Genomic DNA, 20,773 nt, shown 5'->3' on the forward strand with positions numbered 1-20,773 from the left:
CATTCGGTCGGTGATCATAAAAGCACCGAAACGGAAGATGAGAGAGAGAAGACCGATATACTGAATCCGGTATTCCGAAATTGTAACTGCGGAACATTGTAATACGCTTCCTACTTTCAGCAGTTGTAGGAACGTTAAAAAGATGGATACTGAGCCAGAAAGTGAACTAAAATCGCTCACTAATGCAAAGGCACCTGAACCGGCTGAAACACGATGAAAGAACTCGTAACACTTGTAGCGGGTAGTAGGTCACTGGAACAGCGTAGTATACCGAGCATTTGGAAGAAAGCATAGTCGCTTCTGTTTTCAAGACTGGTCGTGGAACTGATGTACATAATTATAGGCCCATATTGCTGACCTCAATCTGTTTTACAATCGTAGAACATGTTCTGTGCTCACGCATTATGACTTTTCTGGAGAAGGGAACCTCCTCTTTAAAAACCAAAATGGATTCCGTAAACAGAGAAAGTGAGCTCGCTCTGTTCGCCCATACAGTCCAGAGCGCCGCAGACAAAGGCGGTGTAACATCTCCCCTTTTGCCTTTGGTTTGTTTTGAATATGGTTTTCATGTATGAGGGCGCACTTGCACATAATGTTCGCATTAGCTACGCTGACCTCCAGAGAATTTCATTAGGGTGTGTTGGAAATTTTTACCTCTGCAATGCGCCTATGGTCAACTATCGTGCGAAATTAAGGAAAAGGGGTTCACTTGTTTGAGTAAAAAAAAAAAAAAATCGATGTCTTGCGGCATGTAAAGCTCTCATGTAGTCCTTAAAAGTAAAACCGTAAGCTTATGTGACTTCATAACTGTCATTTCACCTCTTGATTTAATTAAGATCAAAGTCAATACTAAAGTTTGTAAGAATTTTCAGATCCTGATTCCAGAGATCAGAGGCATTGCTTCCCGACAGCAGAGATCACGAACAAACAGCTATGTGAACACGTAAGATTTTTTGTTTCTTTTTGTCTTTCAGACTAGCAAACGGCTCGCGAGGTGACAGCGCCCAGGGTGATGCCGTATTCTCTTGTCTTCCGGAAGGCACCCGTTGCAGTTCCGCACTGTGGTCCACTAAACAAAATACGAGCTTTCCGCGTATCAGATCACATTTGTGACTGAATTCAGGACCTTTTAGCAGACAAAACTCAGTACTTTATTCTTAATTGGTCGAAATCGACAGATGTAAAGGCAAGGGAGTGTTACAAAGGAATTACTGTTTACAATATACACTCCTGGAAATTGAAATAAGAACACCGTGAATTCATTGTCCCAGGAAGGGGAAACTTTATTGACACATTCCTGGGGTCAGATACATCACATGATCACACTGACAGAACCACAGGCACATAGACACAGGCAACAGAGCATGCACAATGTCGGCACTAGTACAGTGTATATCCACCTTTCGCAGCAATGCAGGCTGCTATTCTCCCATGGAGACGATCGTAGAGATGCTGGATGTAGTCCTGTGCAACGGCTTGCCATGCCATTTCCACCTGGCGCCTCAGTTGGACCAGCGTTCGTGCTGGACGTGCAGACCGCGTGAGACGACGCTTCATCCAGTCCCAAACATGCTCAATGGGGGACAGATCCGGAGATCTTGCTGGCCAGGGTAGTTGACTTACACCTTCTAGAGCACGTTGGGTGGCACGGGATACATGCGGACGTGCATTGTCCTGTTGGAACAGCAAGTTCCCTTGCCGGTCTATGAATGGTAGAACGATGGGTTCGATGACGGTTTGGATGTACCGTGCACTATTCAGTGTCCCCTCGACGATCACCAGTGGTGTACGGCCAGTGTAGGAGATCGCTCCCCACACCATGATGCCGGGTGTTGGCCATGTGTGCCTCGGTCGTATGCAGTCCTGATTGTGGCGCTCACCTGCACGGCGCCAAACACGCATACGACCATCATTGGCACCAAGGCAGAAGCGACTCTCATCGCTGAAGACGACACGTCTCCATTCGTCCCTCCATTCACGCCTGTCGCGACACCACTGGAGGTGGGCTGCACGATGTTGGGGCGTGAGCGGAAGACGGCCTAACGGTGTGCGGGACCGTAGCCCAGCTTCATGGAGACGGTTGCGAATGGTCCTCGCCGATACCCCAGGAGCAACAGTGTCCCTAATTTGCTGGGAAGTGGCGGTGCGGTCCCCTACGGCACTGCGTAGGATCCTACGGTCTTGGCGTGCATCCGTGCGTCGCTGCGGTCCGGTCCCAGGTCGACGGGCACGTGCACCTTCCGCCGACCACTGGCGACAACATCGATGTACTGTGGAGACCTCACGCCCCACGTGTAGAGCAATTCGGCGGTACGTCCACCCGGCCTCCCGCATGCCCACTATACGCCCTCGCTCAAAGTCCGTCAACTGCACATACGGTTCACGTCCACGCTGTCGCGGCATGCTACCAGTGTTAAAGACTGCGATGGAGCTCCGTATGCCACGGCAAACTGGCTGACACTGACGGCGGCGGTGCACAAATGCTGCGCAGCTAGCGCCATTCGACGGCCAACACCGCGGTTCCTGGTGTGTCCGCTGTGCCGTGCGTGTGATCATTGCTTGTACAGCCCTCTCGCAGTGTCCGGAGCAAGTATGGTGGGTCTGACACACCGATGTCAATATGTTCTTTTTTCCATTTCCAGGAGTGTATATAAATGATTTATTGGATAATACCAGAAGCTCTCTGCACGAAGACTGCAACGTCAGGACACCAGTGAAACGCAGCAAATCTTACGGAGGATCGATGGTCAGTGCAAGATCTGGCAGCTGACCCAGAATATAAATAAATGTAGCACATAGGGGAAGCGATCCATTACTGGTCAATTACGCTATTGATGAAAAATCACTGGAAACAGCAGAACTACAAAATACCTAGGAGTAACAGTCCAGAGGGACCTAAAGTGGAATGGAAACCTAAGACTAATTGTTCGGAAAACTAAATGACAGAATGAGATTCTTTGGAAAAAAATCTTAAGGACATGTGATTCATCCACGGAACAACGTGGCTTACAAAACACTTGTTTGACGGGCTCTTGAGTCTAGTTCATCAGTCTGGGAGCCTTACCAAGTGGGACTGAATGAAGAGATAGAGAACATCAAAAGAAAAGCTATACGTTTCGTCACGGGATCGTTCAGTGCACGCACAGAATAAAGGAGATGATGAACAAGCTACAGTGACTGACGCTGCAATAGAGGGGTTGTGTGGCACGGGGATGTTTACTGTTGAAATCTCGCAATATGACTGGGACGAGAAAATCAGATAAATTTGAGCTCATACAGAGGCTTATAGATATTCGTTTTTCCGACATACCATTCACGAGTGGAACAGAGAGAGGGAAAGATGTTATTGGTAACGGAGGTGCCTACCGCCACACACCGTAAGATGTCTCGCGGAGTGTAGATGTAGACGTTGATGTATACGTAGATTTTTTGCTTCTATTCTCAAGAAATTAAAATTAACAAAAGCATACGTTTCATTAGATATTCAATACATATCCGTTCTGCTTATTAGTGGTTCCATCTCTTTACACAGTATAAAAGAAAATGTCCTGACTGACTCGTCGTCGCCCACCCCACTGCTAAGGACAAAACTTGAAATTTGGAGAGGCTGTTGATCTTGTACGATAGGCAGCGTTTAAGAAGGTATTTTTCTAAATATCGCCCATAAGGGTGTGAAATAGGGGATGAAAGGTTTCTTGAAAATATGTCACTATTAAGGCAATTTTGGAGCTAGATCTACGAAAATCTGTATTTAGTTTCACGGTCAGAAATAAAGAAATGCGTGGTTTTGCATTTTTGGGCATTTAACTCCTATTGTGGTCAAATAGTGGGTGAAAGTTTTGTTTGAAAATAAATCATTATCAAAGAACTACTAAAGGATTTTTAGAGCTAAATCCGTGAAAATTGGTATTTGTCTTCTCGTTTAGAAATAAAAAGCAGGTGGTTCGGTGTTTTTGGAAATTCAACTTCTAAGAGAATGAAATGCGAGATGTTTTATGAAAATATTTCGCTATGGAAGCGCTGAATTTTGCTTCCCGGTTGGAAATAAAATATTGTGTGTTTCAGTGTTTTGGGAAATTCGTGCTCTAAGGGGGTGAAATAGGGTACGAAAAATTTTACGGAAATATTTCATTACAACAATTTGTAAAGCAAAACGTAAGAAAATTTGTACTTTGCTTCTCTGTTACAAGTAAAAGAATATGTGTTTTCGGGAACTGAACTCCTAGAGGGGTAAAATAGGAGATGAAAGTTTTTATGGCAATATTTCAGTACGGGAGCCTTTTTGAAACCAAATCTCTGAAACTTGTATTTGAATTTTCGGTTGGAAATAAAAAAATACATGTTTCAATATGTTTTATGGAAAGTCAACTCGTACGAGGGCGAAATAGAGGATTACAATTTTTATGAAATTTTTTCGTTGTATAAAAACGTTTTTGAAGCCAAATCTCTGTCAACAGCTGTTTGACTTCTAAAGAAATATGAGTTAGGGGATGAAACTTCCTATGGAAATGTCACCACAAGAACTCAAAAGACATCCGAGATCAGCTACCAGAATTGCTTTTTGGTCAGAAGTACATCCGGAAAAGACCATGGTTTAAGAAGATGTTGGAATTTGTGCACAACATAAAAATTCTATTAAAAAAAACAAGAAGTGTCTGTGCAGACCATACAATCTATACAAGCAAGGCAGCGAGCGCTAAGCCCGTAGAGGATAGAATACCCAGTATCACCAGCTGGTTTGTGATACTTTTCTTCAAATACAGGATGAAGGTATAACCTTTTAAGATACTCTCATCAGGGAAAGAGATACCAGCGTTCATCTCAAGGTTCGATTCCGTAATGAGATGCCTCTGTGCCATAAAAAAATTAATATCTATTTTTTTCAGCTTCAGGATGACAGCGCCTCAGCAATAAACTGCTGTCTCACGGTACTGTTGTAGTGCCTTATATCTTGGATTGATCAGCGCTTTCCACTTCCCATTGACACCATTTCCTTGGTGTTTTCTATCAATTGCGACTGAGTTGTTACAACAGCTGTCATCCCTCATACCCTCACTACTAAAATACGAGGGTTGGAACTTAAATAGTGGCAACTATTTATTCACAACCGATACAAAAGAGCTACATGTTTACACCTGTTACTGTCCTTCAAAGTAGTCACCAGCGTTGTGTAGAAACCGCTGCCAGAGATGTGGAAGGCGTAGTATACCGTTAGCAGAGCCTGTTCTGTTGATGGCGCGAATGGAGCGGTCTACTGCCTGTCGAATACCTGGAACAGTTCTGAAGCGAATGCCACGAAGTGGTTCCTTCACCTTCGGAATCAAATCAAAGTCACAAGGATTTAAGTCCGGGGAGTATGGTGGGTGGTACAGTACTTCCCAGTCCCATCGACCGAACAGAGCAGCCAGCTTGCGCTGTATGCGTCCGCGCGTTGTCTTGCAAAATGATGGGTGGATTGCGCTGAAAGTGTCGCCGCTTCTTTCGCAAAGCTGGTCGCAGGTGATGCTCCAAAAACGAACAGTAATAGTATGCATTGACGGTCTGTCGTGGGGGAACGTAATGTGTTAGGATAACACCATCACAGTCGTAAACAAGAATCACCATAACTTTAGACCGCTCCATTCGCACCCTGAACAGAACAGGCTCTGCTAACGGTATACTACACCTTCCACGTCGCTGGCAACGGGTTCTACACAACGCTGGTGACTACTTTGAAGGAGAATAACAGGTGCAAACATGTAACCCTTTTGCATCGGTTGTGAATAAATAGTTGCCACTATTTAAGTTACAACCTTCGTATTTAACATTGTTGAACATTCTCCGAACACTCATTTTGGATTTCGGGATCATGGATGCAAATAAACAGAAAAAGTAAACAAACAGATCATCATAAGTCGTGCAAGCAGCACTCGCCACTGTGTATGACGTACGGGACGTCCAACTATTGCAACTCCTTGGGTGGTTACTAGACCGGCGCGATTCAGACAGTCTTCGCGGTAACTACTGTTAGAACTAACATACTTACGGAGTCAACTTTGTCAGACGTTTTCGTAATTTACGAAATTTATTTATGTAAGATATCCATAATTAGTCGCTTAAGTTGCTTATTTTATAATTGTTTTAATCACGGTTATTTGTGTTAGTCTTTCAACGATTTTTTCTTGACTATCTGACAGTTTCCTGTTTTTGAAAACTTTGGTTTATTATTTTTGACGATGGGAATTACCAAATTACGTTTCTCTTTTCACTATACGTCAGGTGTTAAAGCATTTATTCAGAAAATATTATGATATCTTCGTTACTTCTGTTGGATCAACAGCTGATTTGTAAACGTTTAGTGCTCCAAGGGAAGTAAAGCGCTAGAAATGTAAGAATATTCCCTTATATCCGTCTTCCCCTTTTAAGAGTGAACATGTGTTAGAATAGGAGGGTCGACGCCGGGGTATCAGATGAGCTTTTAAGCTTGCAAGTGCCGAAGAAGACGTCCGATGAGGCTGAAGATCCCCGTTAGGAGTGTCAGAGCATTTCAGACAATGGCCTGATAAATTATTCGAAGTGCCTGGGAGCACTGTGAAGCTTATCTTGAGAGTATGATAAAGAAGAAAGGTACTTATTTGGAAAGCAATCCCGGGATAAATATATCTTAACTGTATTCTATCAAAAACGTTTGGCAGTCGTGAAATATCACTTATATTTGAATTTCATCAGCGATGATTGAAAATATTAATTTTCGTTAAGATAACGCAAATTTTCAAGATACCTCTTCCGAATTACAGCCCACTTGAGGTAGTGTGGGACATATCTGTCTCTTTTACTATTATTCGGAATCCAAAATGTTGAGGAAACGTTTGAATAAATGTCTTTGATGAGAAACTTTTTGAGGCCTGAACCCAGAAATTCCGCAGTGTTTCTTAAAAATAGGATAAACGAAATCCGACATGGAAGACTTAAAGGTGTGGAAGAAGAAGGAAATGTTACAGATGACCTGACTCCGGAAGAAGGTGGAAAAGACTGCAACAAAATTTCAATTAGGAGTTTCTTACTTAATGCTGTTTTATATCATAAACCACTTACAACTACACAAACTTAAGGCGCAGCACTTAAAAATACTAGCTCTAATAATTAGTGGCTTCATGACTGTTACACTATTTCTAAGTCTCTACAAATGTATTGAGAAGAGCCCGTCTAAAGGTAATGAAGGTCATTACAGATTATCTGATATTCATTATGTGAAATGAAGTGATACGCTGCTGCGCTTTGGCTATGCGCCCTACAGAACGGCAACCCTTCTTACAGCAATGGTGCACCAAGTGCCTAACCTCGAAGGAGTTACATCAGTAGATGACAGAGCTCAGGTAGGCGCGCTGCCTAGACCAGCAGGCGCACTGCAAGCGACACCAGAGGTCTTTGGCATCGCGAACCTGTTTGTCTCCGCGGGTCACGTGATAGCAAATAGTGTGTGTGTATCTCTATGCAGCCTGGGTGTTTACGGTGGCGCAAAGCCTCTCCGAGGCATCTTCCGTCAAGCTCTGGGCCAGGCACAGACTGCACCCACAGTCCCCTAATCAGAGCCTCGATCGGAACCTTCGTTACATACGACGCTGGGCCACGCCAGCCACCGCCGACCGAAGGATTCGCAAGTGCCTGCTGCCCCGTGGCAGGGACTTGGCCTCTGCATGCCGGCCGGTGTGGCTGAGCGGCTCTAGGCACTTCAGTCTGGAACCGCGTGACCACTACGGTCGCAGGTTCGAATCCTGCCTCGGGCATAGATGTGTGTGATGTCCTTAGGTTAGTTAGGTTTAAGTAGTTCTAAGTCTAGGGGACTGATGACCTCAGATGTTAAGTCCCATAGGGCTCAGAGCCATTTGAACCATTTGGCCTCTACATCAGAGACGACCAGAGGCTTGGCATCGACCGTCAACTTTCACTGCGCTATTTTGTTCTACTTCCCAGTGAAAATAAACTTTTATTGTTTCATCATTACGGCTTTCAGCCTAAGTTAGACTTTTATAGATTCAGTGCCTCAATGAGAGAGAAACTTAATACTTACGGTGTTCACTTCTGAAGGTTTATTTGAGTAAAAATACGAGCATCATCGCAAAATATGGCACCATTTGAGAGGGAGCAGATATGCGATCTGTTTAAGAGTGAATTGTCAGCGATAACTGTAGTTGGTGTTACTCTACAACGTGCATCTACAGCAGTGGTTCCCGAACTTTTCCTCTGACAGACCACTTTGATAATGCTGCTCCTCTGATGGAGCACCTTGTTTATTTCGAAGCTCCATTCAATTGTTGTTTTTTTAAATGAAACTTGTTTTATTCAGTGATTAATTCAATTTTAAAACATAACTAGTAACACAGAAATCATAACAATTTTTTAAAAAATAAGAAAAAATGTACGAGAAAAGGCCATTTTACTAACGGATATTTTGCGGAGCACTTATTCCCATCCTACAGAACATCAGTGTTCCACGGAATACAGTTTGTGAAACTCTCGTGCAGGATCGATTCGACAGGTGAATATTTCCTATAATAGGGTGCCACAGAGGGATGTGCGATCAACATCATCTGCGACACCGCACGCTACTGACAGCCATATCTCGATCCTCAGCCTCCGCAGGAAGTGTCGTACTTTGTAATGATGCTACTGACGGGAAAGGTCATGCTGCGTTACCGAAAGCCTTCGATTTCATGTCCAGTATTAAATTAAGCTTCCACGATGGCGAAAAATAGGTTTCACATTTCTGGCAAAAGATATACCGTGGAGAGCGGCCTTTATTTCTTTGGAAAGGCTACATTTGTGATAGGTTTATGTGAAATCGCCATCAGTCCACATGACTACTTCGCATTACGCCGACAAGATTTTCAGTCTAGTGGTTATCTCTGTGCAGACGAACTTCGAAAATGGTGCGTTGCAACAGAACAGTGTCTGTTCCCGGGCTACAGACGCAATGATTTTTGATACGCGCTTATTGAGTTTTCTCCGCGATCGCAGTCTGGCTCAGGGATATGTTATGATTGTGGTCTAGGTGGTGTGCGGCGCAGGGAAGAATGCTCGTTAAGCAGCGCTCAGGAAGGACGGCACGACTTTGGTTTGTGTCCGGTTGGTGTGAGGGTCGAGAGGTGGTGTTGTGGCCGCTTTTCGCTGCGGCTGGACTGGGCAGTTGTGTTATTGGAGCAGCAACTAACCGGAGTGTATACCGGGGTGCGGTAGCGGCCAGCATTGCTTTGGTCTGTTACTTGTGGCACTAGGTTTGTGCCGCCCGTTTTACTACTGGCACTTTGCTCTGACCTTGGCTGTCTGGACTGGAATGAACGGCGAGTATCTTCTGAGCTCTGCCTAGCAGTGCTGTTTTCCGCAAAGCTACGAATTGTGTTCTGTGGTGTCAGTGCCATTCATCTTCCATGCTCCGGGTTTGAATCCCAGTTGGGAGAATAAAGCCCGTTAAAAGTGTTGGGCTCAGTTGCGCGATACTTAGCGCTGATCTGCAAACTCAGCTCCTAGTGTGTTTCTCACAGCCCTGTTCACTTTACGAAAATTGTTATTAGTTCACGTCTGAGATGCAGAGATTATTTAAGGTTGATGTGCGTGCCATGATGTGTACTATAATCGTGGGTCTCTGCTTTAGACGCCCATTTATTACTCTATTCTCTAGCATTATTTATGCAGAGCGTAGAGGCATTGCGGGTGCCACCAACGACAACCATAGATAAAATACCGGCATTAGCCCACTGCGATTGAGGCAGCTACGGACCAAGCGATGGTGTCGTGCTCAATGTGTTGTAATTTTATGCAGCTGTTTTATTGGTGCTCTGATTTTTCGTAAGTTCAGTTTCATTACATGCGATTCTCTGAAGCTACTTTGATTATATTCGTTTTATAAGTTTCTGTCTTGACATATTTCATGTACAGCTACAATGTGTCCGTTGACTCTGTCACTGCCTACTACTGTAATGTGGATAACGAAATTTAGTACCTCAGTTCCTTAAGGCTTGTGGGGGCTATAGCTCGTTTTTATGTTAACTGCTTCTCTGGGAGGGAGTCCGTTAGCTGCATAACGGTTTGGGCAGGAGCGCGGTAAACTTTTGACTATTATTCTTCAACTGTAAGCATAATTTTCATTGATTTAAGGGCAGGTCCCGTTAAAGGTTTCTTAATGCCTTCAGTTGAATTGTATCGTAGAGGCTTCATCCCGCCGCAGCCCTCAGTGGTTCACAACCCATCAACAGGCCACAGCAGTCCACCCACCCCACCACCGCCCCATACCGAACCCAGGGTTATTGTGCGGTTCGGGCCCCAGAGGAACCCCCGGGAACGTCTCATACCAAACAAGTGTAATCCCAAATGTTTGTGTGGTAGAATAATTGTGGTGTACGTATACATAGAAACGGTGTTTGTGCAGCAATCGGCAACACAGTGTAACTGAGGCGAAATATGGGGAACCAGCTCGCATTCGCCGAGGTAGATGGAAAACCGCCTTAAAAACCGTCCACAGGCTGGCCGGCACACCGGACCTCGATACTACTTCGCTGGGCGGATTCGTGCTGGGGACCGGCATGCTTTCCCGCTCGGGAAGCAGCGCGTTAGACCGCACGGCTAGCTGGGCGGGCTTAATGCCTTCTAACTTTAATGTTGTTTGCTGTTACGAATTTTTGATGATCTTTCTTAGAATACTAATTGACTGATTTCGCGAGATTATATCCATTTAGGTATTAATTGTCCATGTGGGCAGTAGTCCACTGGCTGTGCCCAACCATTTGGGGCAGCTGCCGGGTGAAAGCTCGTTATCGTTTTGTTCAGGTGTTAGATTGTGTTTTCAATTACTGAAACGGCAAGACCCGTCAAAGTTGTCTTATTGTTAATGAGTGTTTTTCTTTTAACTGTTTAGTGATTAAAGCATACCTGCCAACCTTCAAAAACCAAAAAACAGGAGATTCAGTTTCAAAAATCAGGAGAAATCAGGAGATATGAAAGATCAAAAAGCTGTGGCTCATTTTTGTATCCACCTAAGACAACTGAAAAGTTTTCCATTAAGGCGCCACAAAGCTATATAATGGCTAAAAAAGCATATAGAAACACTGGAAATACCCAAAATGTTGATTCTGTAACCCTTATTTGTAGTTTCGCCCAGTTAATTGCTGTTAGGTTAGGATGTTTTTTGGCATTAGAAAAAAAAGTATGATTGCCGTAAAACAGCATACACCATACTGTTTTGTGATACACATGAAAACTGTAAAAATACGCTTGCCAACTGGTTCGTCGGTGTATGCTGAAATCTTAACACAACCACTTCTTTTTTATTTTTCAGGGGCAGCATTTACTTTCTCCTCGTAAGATTTCACATTCTACATCTCTGCATGTTCAAAGTTAGCTAGTATTACACATTTTCAGGGAAACTATATCATTACAGAGATTCGTAAAATTCTCATATTTCACTCTTGCTATGTGGCCTATTAGTATTCAGTATTAGCGAGAGACATTGGAACAATCATGAGAACATGTACAATACCTTTCTTCTCACAGGTGAAGTAGAAGCCGCTTCTGCAGTAGGAAACATTGCAGAATCTGAATAATGGTGATGTACTAACAAACTAAAACAGTTACCAAATAAAATAGTAGTTCACTCTTAAAATGTTTCGAGATAATACACATTAGTGTTCTCACTTATTTAACAATGTTGTTATCCGTTCACATCAAGGTCTATCATTTCCTCCTTAATTAAATTTCCAATACATGATGAGGATGGAGAAAATATGGTAACACACAGGTATAATTATCTTTTCATGAAACACTTCACATTTCTATTGATTTAAGGAATTGAATGTTGAAGACTTAGCCTTTCTGAGAAATTCGTTGTTGAAGGTTTGCTGAAAGCAGTAGCCCTGTAGTCTTGATTTTACTGTCAACAATCTCTCCAAATTTTCATCATCGGTGGATGATCTAAACTGTGTCCTTGTTTTAGTTACTTGACTCCTTCGGGTTTCAGCATGAAGATGCGCAAGCATCTGCGCAACAAGAGACTAGAACATTTGAAACAACTTGGCATGGACAGAATACTGGATCTTCAGTTTGGAACAGAACAAGCAGCGTACCATATCATACTTGAAATGTATGACCGAGGCAATATCGTGTTAACAGACTGCGACATGACAATTTTGTACATTCTACGACGTCATGTGGAGAATGAAGATGTGAAATTTGCGATAAAGGAAAAATACCCGATGAACAGGGCACGAACTCATGAAGGAGCACCATCTCTAGAAAAACTTCAGTCAGTATTTGCATCAGCCAAAGAGGGTGATAATCTAAAAAAGATATTGAACACAAACCTTGAATATGGACCAGCAGTCATTGAGCATGTACTACTTAGAGGTGGCTCTCCCAGTGGATGTAAATTTGGGAAAAATTTCAGTGTGACAGAGGATTTGCCAAAGCTTTGTGAAGCACTCACTGAAGCTGAAAAGCTTATGGAAAATGCTGCTAGGCAAGTTTCAAAGGGATACATTCTTCAAAAGAAAGAAAAACGTCCACTACCAGATGGAGGCGAAGAGGACTTTTTTACAAATATAGAATTTCATCCAATGATATTTGAGCAGCATAGTAATCAGCCGCATAAGGAATTTCCTACCTTTGATGCTGCAGTTGATGAATTTTTCTCTACACTGGAAGGTCAAAAGATTGATATGAAAGCTTTGCAGATGGAGCGAGAAGCTATGAAGAAACTAGCAAATGTAAGAAAGGACCATGATCAGAGACTTCAAGCGCTTGAGCAAACACAAGAACTTGATAAGCAGCGGGCTGAGCTGATAACCCGCAACCAACAGTTGGTTGATGATGCTATCATGGCTATTCGTGCCGCACTGGCCAATCAGATGTCGTGGCCAGACATACAGGCCATGGTAACAGAACTCCAAAACCGTCAGCATCCTGTTGCATGTGCAATTAAAGGACTCAAACTTCAAATTAATCATATCACACTGCATCTCAGTGATCCGTATGCAGATGAGGATTACTCAGATGATGAAAGTAGGGATGAAGTTCTTAAACCAATGACAATTGATGTTGATTTGGATCTGTCTGCGTATTCCAATGCAAGGAGGTACTACGAACAGAAAAGAAATGCTGCCAAAAAGCAACAGAAAACCATTGAGTCTCATAGCAAGGCCCTGAAGTCTGCTGAGAGGAAAACAAAACAAACTCTTAAGGAAGTTCAAGCAATGGTAAACATCAGTAAAGCACGAAAAGTGTATTGGTTTGAAAAATTCCACTGGTTTATTAGCTCCGAGAACTATTTGGTCATTGGAGGTCGTGATCCAAAGCAGAAAATGGTTCAAATGGCTCTGAGCACTATGGGACTTAACATCTATGGTCATCAGTCCCCTAGAACTTAGAACTACTTAAACCTAACTAACCTAAGGACAGCACACAACACCCAGCCATCACGAGGCAGGGAAAATCCCTGACCCCGCCGGGAATCGAACCCGGGAACTCGGGCGTGGGAAGCGAGAACGCTACCGCACGACCACGAGATGCGGGCTCCAAAGCAGAATGAACTGATTGTGAAACGTTATATGAGACAAGGTGACATATATGTTCATGCAGATGTCCAGGGAGCAAGTAGTATTGTTATCAATATCCTCTCACATTCTGCATTATTATGGGGGGGCCGTTAGAATACCTAACATAACACGAATTAATTTGTCAAATTTTAGGCTCCCATCACTATTTCATAGTTTTCCTATCAGAGACCACTGCACATCAATTCTTTCTTCCCTTAAGATTTCATCCGGTATATCATATATCTGAAATGCACAAAACTGGGATTGTAATTCATCCATGGCGTCATGCTGTTTACCTACATCTGCATTCAATAATACTGGAAACTTTTCCACAAAGTACTTTAGGGTAGAAAAGGATGCATTGGAAACAGATCTGATTTGCACAACTGTTGCATTCCTCAGGATTTCACTCTTCAATGGGAATTTGTGAACCATGTATTCACAGGCGGCAATTAAGTATTTCCGAACAGATGAGAAGAATTCCACCTTCTCATCATGCTTGAGGCAATCCACAAGTTGAGAAGTACAATTGCCAATGACCAAATCACAATCATCCTTCTGGTTTCTTCTGCTGTGGTAATCAACCTCAAAAGGAGAACAGGATTTTATCACTGTAGGTAATACAAATTTAGACATCAAATTCTGTAACTTGGCCAGCAGCAGATCTTGCAGTAAATGGATGTGAGGTACACTTGACTGCCAAATTACATTTGTTTTGTCAAATGTAGGTATAATATTTGACAAAAACAGACCCAAAGCCATATATAAATCTGATGACAGAAACTTAAAAATCCTTTCTTCACGAGACAGGTTATACTTAATTGGGGAAACCTGTTTAGTTATTTTTGATGTAGATGAACATGGAATTGGCAATTCACTAGCTCTTTTTCTTGAAGAGGCACTAATCTCAATTGGTGACTGTTTCACCTTCGGTATATGATAATTTTGGAGACACCCAAGCTGATCATTCTTACCAGACGTCACTTCATAATTAAGCAGGCTGGTCAAAGGCTTCCACTGTTCAAGTAACCGAAGTAAACATTTTCTCACAGAAAGCCAACGGGTGCACACATGCTTCAATATTTTCTTCATCTCGACATCATATAATTTCTGAAATTCTTTCAGTTGTACTCTTCTGCAGAACATAATGTATGTCCAGTAAACAGTCATCAATCTGGAATGGCAGACATGCAGCTCCCTTTTTTGCTGCCAAATTTAACAAATGGCAGGGACAACCAACAACAAAGAGGTTAGGCATATGATTTTTCAAGAGACCTGCAACTCCGTTTTTCATTCCAACCATTACAGGGGCATTCTCACAAACTATTGACAAACAGTTACTGAGTGGAATATTACATTCCTTCAGTGTGTTGAGAAGAAATGTTCCTATGTTGACACCAGTGGAATCTCCTTTTAAGTTGGGGAGAGATAATAAGGTACTTTCAATTTTTTGGGTCGTTTCATTATAACCGGTAACAACTGTGGGATATAAATTAGCATCCCCTTTGTTACTACTGTCCGTTGCAATAGAAAATGGCCATTTTTTCAAAATGTCTACGATTTCTTCTTTTTCCTTTTTTGCCATTTCTCCGATAATTGCGACAGTTTTTGTCCTTCCGCAGCTGTATTTTTTCGCTATACTGCTATCCGGGAACATTTTCTGGAACAGGTGACTCGCATGGTCAGCGCAATGAATCGGCAAATTATGTTCTAAAATAAAAGATGTAAATAAACATTCAGCATTTATCACTCCATCACTTTCACTTTTGTCGCTAAATTCCAGTTTTTATTGTTATTGATGCACTTTGAATTGTCTCGGTGTTTTTTGGTTCCACACGTTTGGGAACATCACTTTTTCCACCATGTGATACACGAATATCACATCGGCAAACGGTACAAAAAGCAAACAACGGGCCTTTCCTCGACTCGATAATGCACGGAAACTGTTCCGAAAATTGTTTTAAGAAGACGGAGTTATATTTTTTGGCCATGTTAAAAAACAAAGCCCCGAATCAAAAAACTACGACAATATGCATCAACACACGTCCAAGCAGAAGACTGTGCACTACCGAGGTTACTACATGTGCACTATGGGACACGGGCACATCTTCGACAAAATGCGTGGGAAAGAGGAAAAATAACTATCGATATATAAATCGCGCGCGGCTTCCTGATTTCCATAAACTTCGATACGTCTCGATTAAGGTTGACTAATACGCAAAGAATTCCGGCAACTGGTGAAAAAAACCAACTGAAATGGCGGGTTTTCAAAACAAATATCGTAAGTTTGACGATAACTAGTAAAAATCGGGAGAAATACTGGAATAATCGGGAGGCGGGAAAAAAGTGGAAAATCGGGAGTCTCCCGCCTAAATCGGGAGAGTTGGCACGTATGTTAAAGGTATTACAAACAATGCTCTGTTCAAGCACCAATGAATGGAAAAAACTTGACTGTAATAACTGTTGTGTTAATAAAAGCAACAAACTTTTTTTTAAGTAAAAGATCAGTGGCTTTCAACTTAAGGATCTTTGCATGCAAGCGAACTTGTTCTATGGATAATCCTCCGCCATTAGTTTCAGTTTTTTTAGCGGATCCCAAGGTCCTCATATAAGCTCTTTTTAGCACGTTTGGGAAGAACTAGATCTCACAGAGGAGGAGATTCAGCAGAAAGTGATTCTGGGAGTGTCTCGGATTACAGGGGAAAAGAAAAAAAAAAAAAAAAACCGGCTTCGCGTGTACTTCTGTTAATGATGTTCCAATTTCTATTTTGTGTAAGGCAGGAACTGGCTGTATTGAACAACATTATACAGAAATTGGGCAAAATAATATGATTACCCACCTAATATGGCGTAGGGATTCCCTCGGAATCCGTAAGAGCCTATATTCGCCTGTGGATCAAGTAGTAAAATCTCGACTGATAGTCAATGGGAGTTCATAGAATTCCTCGCAAAGAAACGATTTGTATTCCTTTAGAGGTGGTGTAGGAGATAATGAGCCTTCAAAAGGTTTTGCAATACCGACCGAAATTGCTTGACACGAAGTCCAGCGATCATTAAGTTGGGGAAGACTTGTTTCATCGCCTCGCAAACCATTCCTGTAACTTTCGTCATTTCAAGCCTACAGGTTGGTATGTGACGGTAGATTAACACGTCGCAACGACATATTGGTGAAAACGAAAACTTCTAGAGATTTTGCGAGGAAAACAGAATACAAATTCAAAGCGTAACAGATAAACGAAGTAGTAATATCCGGAAGTGAGGTGTTAACATGTGTATGGTGTTATTGTTTTTCTCTAGCCGCTGCAGTGAGTTGACTATGTCTGTGATTGAATGCCTACGTGTGTAAACGGATTTCCATTTCATGCGTGCTGGTACAGCAGCCAGTATGCAGATTGTGGTGAAAACAACAGTCTTCGTTGCAGAATTGATTTTATTGCTTACGCGCGTTTCGCCTAATACAAGATATCTTCAGAGAGATCATTAGAGTGTTGGTAAGTGGGTTCTGAGTGTCACGATTAGGGCATCGGCAGAAAATAGACTGTCCGTGTCCTATATAGCGTGTCCCATTTTAATCTATACCGGCCGATATGTTTAGAGCGGCATAATTCTGCAAAAAAGTCAGCAGTAAAAGTTGTAAAGTTTGAAAGGGGTCATGGAGTGGTTATCTTGAAATCACCTTGAACCCTGTTTTCAGGGTCAAACCAAGGTCAAGCTCATTTTTGCAAATGGTAACCCCTATTTTTTACTCCATATTCGTATTCTACGTGGAAAAATACGCTTTGTTTGTAGGAAATATTTTTTCGACAAACCAATGGTTTGTCGACAGGGGGGCTTCATTGTACCTTTCCCAGGTTACCAGTGCCTCGAGAACGAAGCGAGATCGGGAAAAATTTTCAATGAAGATCTTGTATAGTTTATGAACTCTGTCCACTGGTGAAATTTTCGTGAATTGAAATGGCCTTGAAATTCTTTAGTACGGATTAACCTGAAAGTAAATACCGTCGGAACCCAATGGTCAGCACTTGGAGGGTGGGGAATGAGAGACCAGCATTGTGCTTGTGCCGGCACAATCAGGACAGAGAAGGGTGGACCTTTGAGGCTAACTAGTAAGAGTCATTGTCGGGGAATTGGAAATCATGACTGAGGCCTCAGAGAAATTTTGCCTTTAGAGACTCAGAAAATTTCTTGGCTGTGCTCACTTAGAATGATTCTTGACTGGCGTGACTCTTACGGCCTTAGAAGAAATGTGTGTTAACGGATTTAGAAAAATTCCACTTCGTCAAACTGTGACGAATTTCGTTTCTTGGGACTCAGAACAATCTCTTCAAAATGGGCAGTTGGTCGATCATCTGAGATCCAAAATTTCCAGTGAGAACCATGTTAATCAGCCCTTTTCAGGGCTAACGACGTGCGAAGGCCGCTGGGCAACCTTCACGTGGTGCACATTGGGTTCCGCTAATGCCGACCGTATTTGCTTTCTGGTTGATCCCTACAGAAGAGTTTGAAGGCCAAGTTCACGAAAATTTCACCAGTGGACAGAGTTCAGAAACTATACAAGATCTTCATTGAAAATTTTTCCCGGTCTCACTTCGTTCTCGAGATTCTGAAAACCTGGGAAAGTTACAATGAAGCGCCCCCTGTTCACAAACCACTGGTTTTTCGAAAAAAAAATGTTTCGTAGAGACAAATCGTGTTTTTTCAAGTAGAATACGAATATGGAGTAAAAAATAGGTGTTATCATTTGCAAAAATTAACTTGACCTTGAAAACATGGTTCAACGTCATATCGAGGTAACCACTCCCTTCAAACATTACAACTTTTACTAGAGACTTTTTTTGCAGAATTATGCCGCACCAGAGGTATCGGCCGGTGTAGATTAAAATGGGACACCCTGTATAGTAAAATAATTAGAAGGAAGTATGAGCTCACGTCATATTCCGCTTTTAACAAATGACATGAGCGCATACCTGACTCGATTTATTTTACTATACATGGTGAAAAGTATTTAAACCGACAAACTCTGGGAGGTTGTAGGGGACATCAAAACAAATATTTTTCCCTCATGTCATTTTTTCCTATGAGGATTATTTAAACCGGTTGAGGCCTTATTACGCTCTTCAGTTGTTAGGCGCTGTATTACGACCTTCAGTTGTTATAGGGCGTATTACGCTCTTCAGCTGTAGGCAACTGCTGTCCGCCAGTGTAGTAGTACATCGTCTCTGTTTACTAATGGAGCGATACACCTGGAGTGAGTTCACTGATATGGTTGGTGCGTACTATGTAGCGCACCACAAGGGACGAGCTGCACAGCGGGTTTATCAACAACAATATCCTAATTGCAGTATACCGCATCATACGACCTTTGCTGCTGTGTACCAACGTCTGCGTGAGACCGGGTCATTTAGCAGATTACCTGGACAGGGACGCCGTCACACAGTAAGAACACTGCAATTTGAGGAAGCTGTCTTGCAGCATGTGGAACGGAATCCTTCAATCAGCACTCGTACAATTGCACGTAACATGGGGACAAATTAGACGAATGTAAGAACAGTCCTTCGAGAGCAATTGTTACGTCCATTTCACTTACAGCGTGTCCACAACCTGGAACCAGTTGATTATCCACCTAGAGCACAGTTTTTGCAGTGGTACCTGGAACAGTGTGAAATGCATCCTACATTTACATCCTCTGTATTGTTTACCGATGAAGCAACGTTCGGGCGTGATGGAGTCTTCAACATGCACAATTCGCATGTTTGGAGTGAGGATAACCCACATACCGCAGTTACTACCACTCATCAAGTGCGGTTCTTCGTTAATGTGTGGGTCGGTGTTGCTGGGGACTGTTTAATTGGGCCGTATCTGCTACCTAGGCCATTAAATGGCAGGCACTATTACAATTTTCTCTCCAGAGCATTGCCAGTATTGCTGGAAGACGTCCCGCTCCCTACAAGACAACGTATGTGGTTCCAACATGACGGGTCGCCGGCAAATTTCAGTCGTCGTGTGCGTCGATTCCTGGACCGACGGTTCCCAGAAACGTGGAATGGCAGAGGTGGTCCTGTACCATGGCCTGCTCGATCCCAAGATATGGCCCCTATGGACTTTTTTGTGTGGGGAGAGATGCGGATACTCCTGGGGCTTAGACAGAACATGATCCGACGTTGTAACCTTTGTTTACTTGTCAATGGAGGCATTTTTGAAAATCTACTCTAATTGAAATTGGGTTGTGTTAACGTGTTGTCTCTTGGTCATAAAAAAAATGAAAAAGTGTTTGTTGATTTAATTAATTTACCACCAGAGAAATCTCCCTCTACTGGTTTAAATAATCCTCATAGGAAAAAAATGACATTAGGGAAAAATGTTTTGATGTCCCCTATAACCTCCCAGAGGTTGTCGGTTTAAATACTTTTCACCCTGTATATTACGAAGGTAGGCAAATCTTTTTGTCGTAATCATGGCACCCAAAAACCACTTACCAACACTGTAAGAGTCAATGTGAAGGTGTTTTGTACTATGCGAACGCGCGGTATGAATAAATAAAGAAATAAAATCAATTCTGTAACGAAGGCTGTTGTTTTCACCACAAACTACATGTAGGCTACAGTCGGACAGTAGCGTAGAGGAGCGGGGTGCTGAGCTGCAGGTACGTACCCGGTAGTGGAAGGGCAGCGCCGGGTCGACGGCGAGCCGGTCCCCCCAGCAGAAGGGCGTGGGCTCCTGCTCGCTGTCGCCGGCGCCCGCGAACTTGGCCAGGAAGCCGTCCGCGCCGCCCGACAGCGGGTCGCCGCCCGCCGCGCGCCGCCACCGCCTCTGCAACACGCCGCACGCCGCTCCAGTACAGACCACACCTCGTACACGCTACAGGCTGGGAACTGCGGCTATCTCTAACGGCTAGTGACAGGGTAACGTCATCGACAGGCACCAACATCAGACGCCATTGCATTCTTCACAAACGACTTCACCGTTTACCCAGCGAACCTGAAACGGACCATTTTTTTTTTTATAATTTGGCCAGCCCAATTTTTTAAAAAATTACGTTCTATACGGAGTATGATGGAACACGCGAGGCAATACTCACCCTACGACTTAGCATGGAAAATAGATTAAGGAAAGGCAAACCTACGTTTCTAGCATTTGTAGACTTAGAGAAAGCTTCTGACAATGTTGACTGGAATACTTTCTTTCAAATTCTGAAGGTGGCAGGGGGGTAA

General features: G+C 43.0%; 1 protein-coding gene across 1 annotated transcript in view; it reads right to left on the minus strand.

Moving 5' to 3' along the window:
* LOC126481891 (cyclic nucleotide-gated cation channel subunit A) overlaps positions 1-20,354 on the minus strand; it is a gene marked incomplete at its 5' end in the record, with an annotated part of 250,818 nt that extends 230,464 nt beyond the window's left edge. Inside the window, one exon of the mRNA XM_050105853.1 lies at positions 20,214-20,354. Within this exon, the coding sequence (XP_049961810.1) occupies positions 20,214-20,354 (141 nt within the window). The remainder of the gene's footprint in view (positions 1-20,213) is intronic.
* Positions 20,355-20,773: the final 419 nt, after the last annotated feature.

The sequence above is a fragment of the Schistocerca serialis genome, chromosome 1, assembly GCF_023864345.2.
Source record: "Schistocerca serialis cubense isolate TAMUIC-IGC-003099 chromosome 1, iqSchSeri2.2, whole genome shotgun sequence".
NCBI classification, from domain to species: domain Eukaryota; kingdom Metazoa; phylum Arthropoda; class Insecta; order Orthoptera; family Acrididae; genus Schistocerca; species Schistocerca serialis.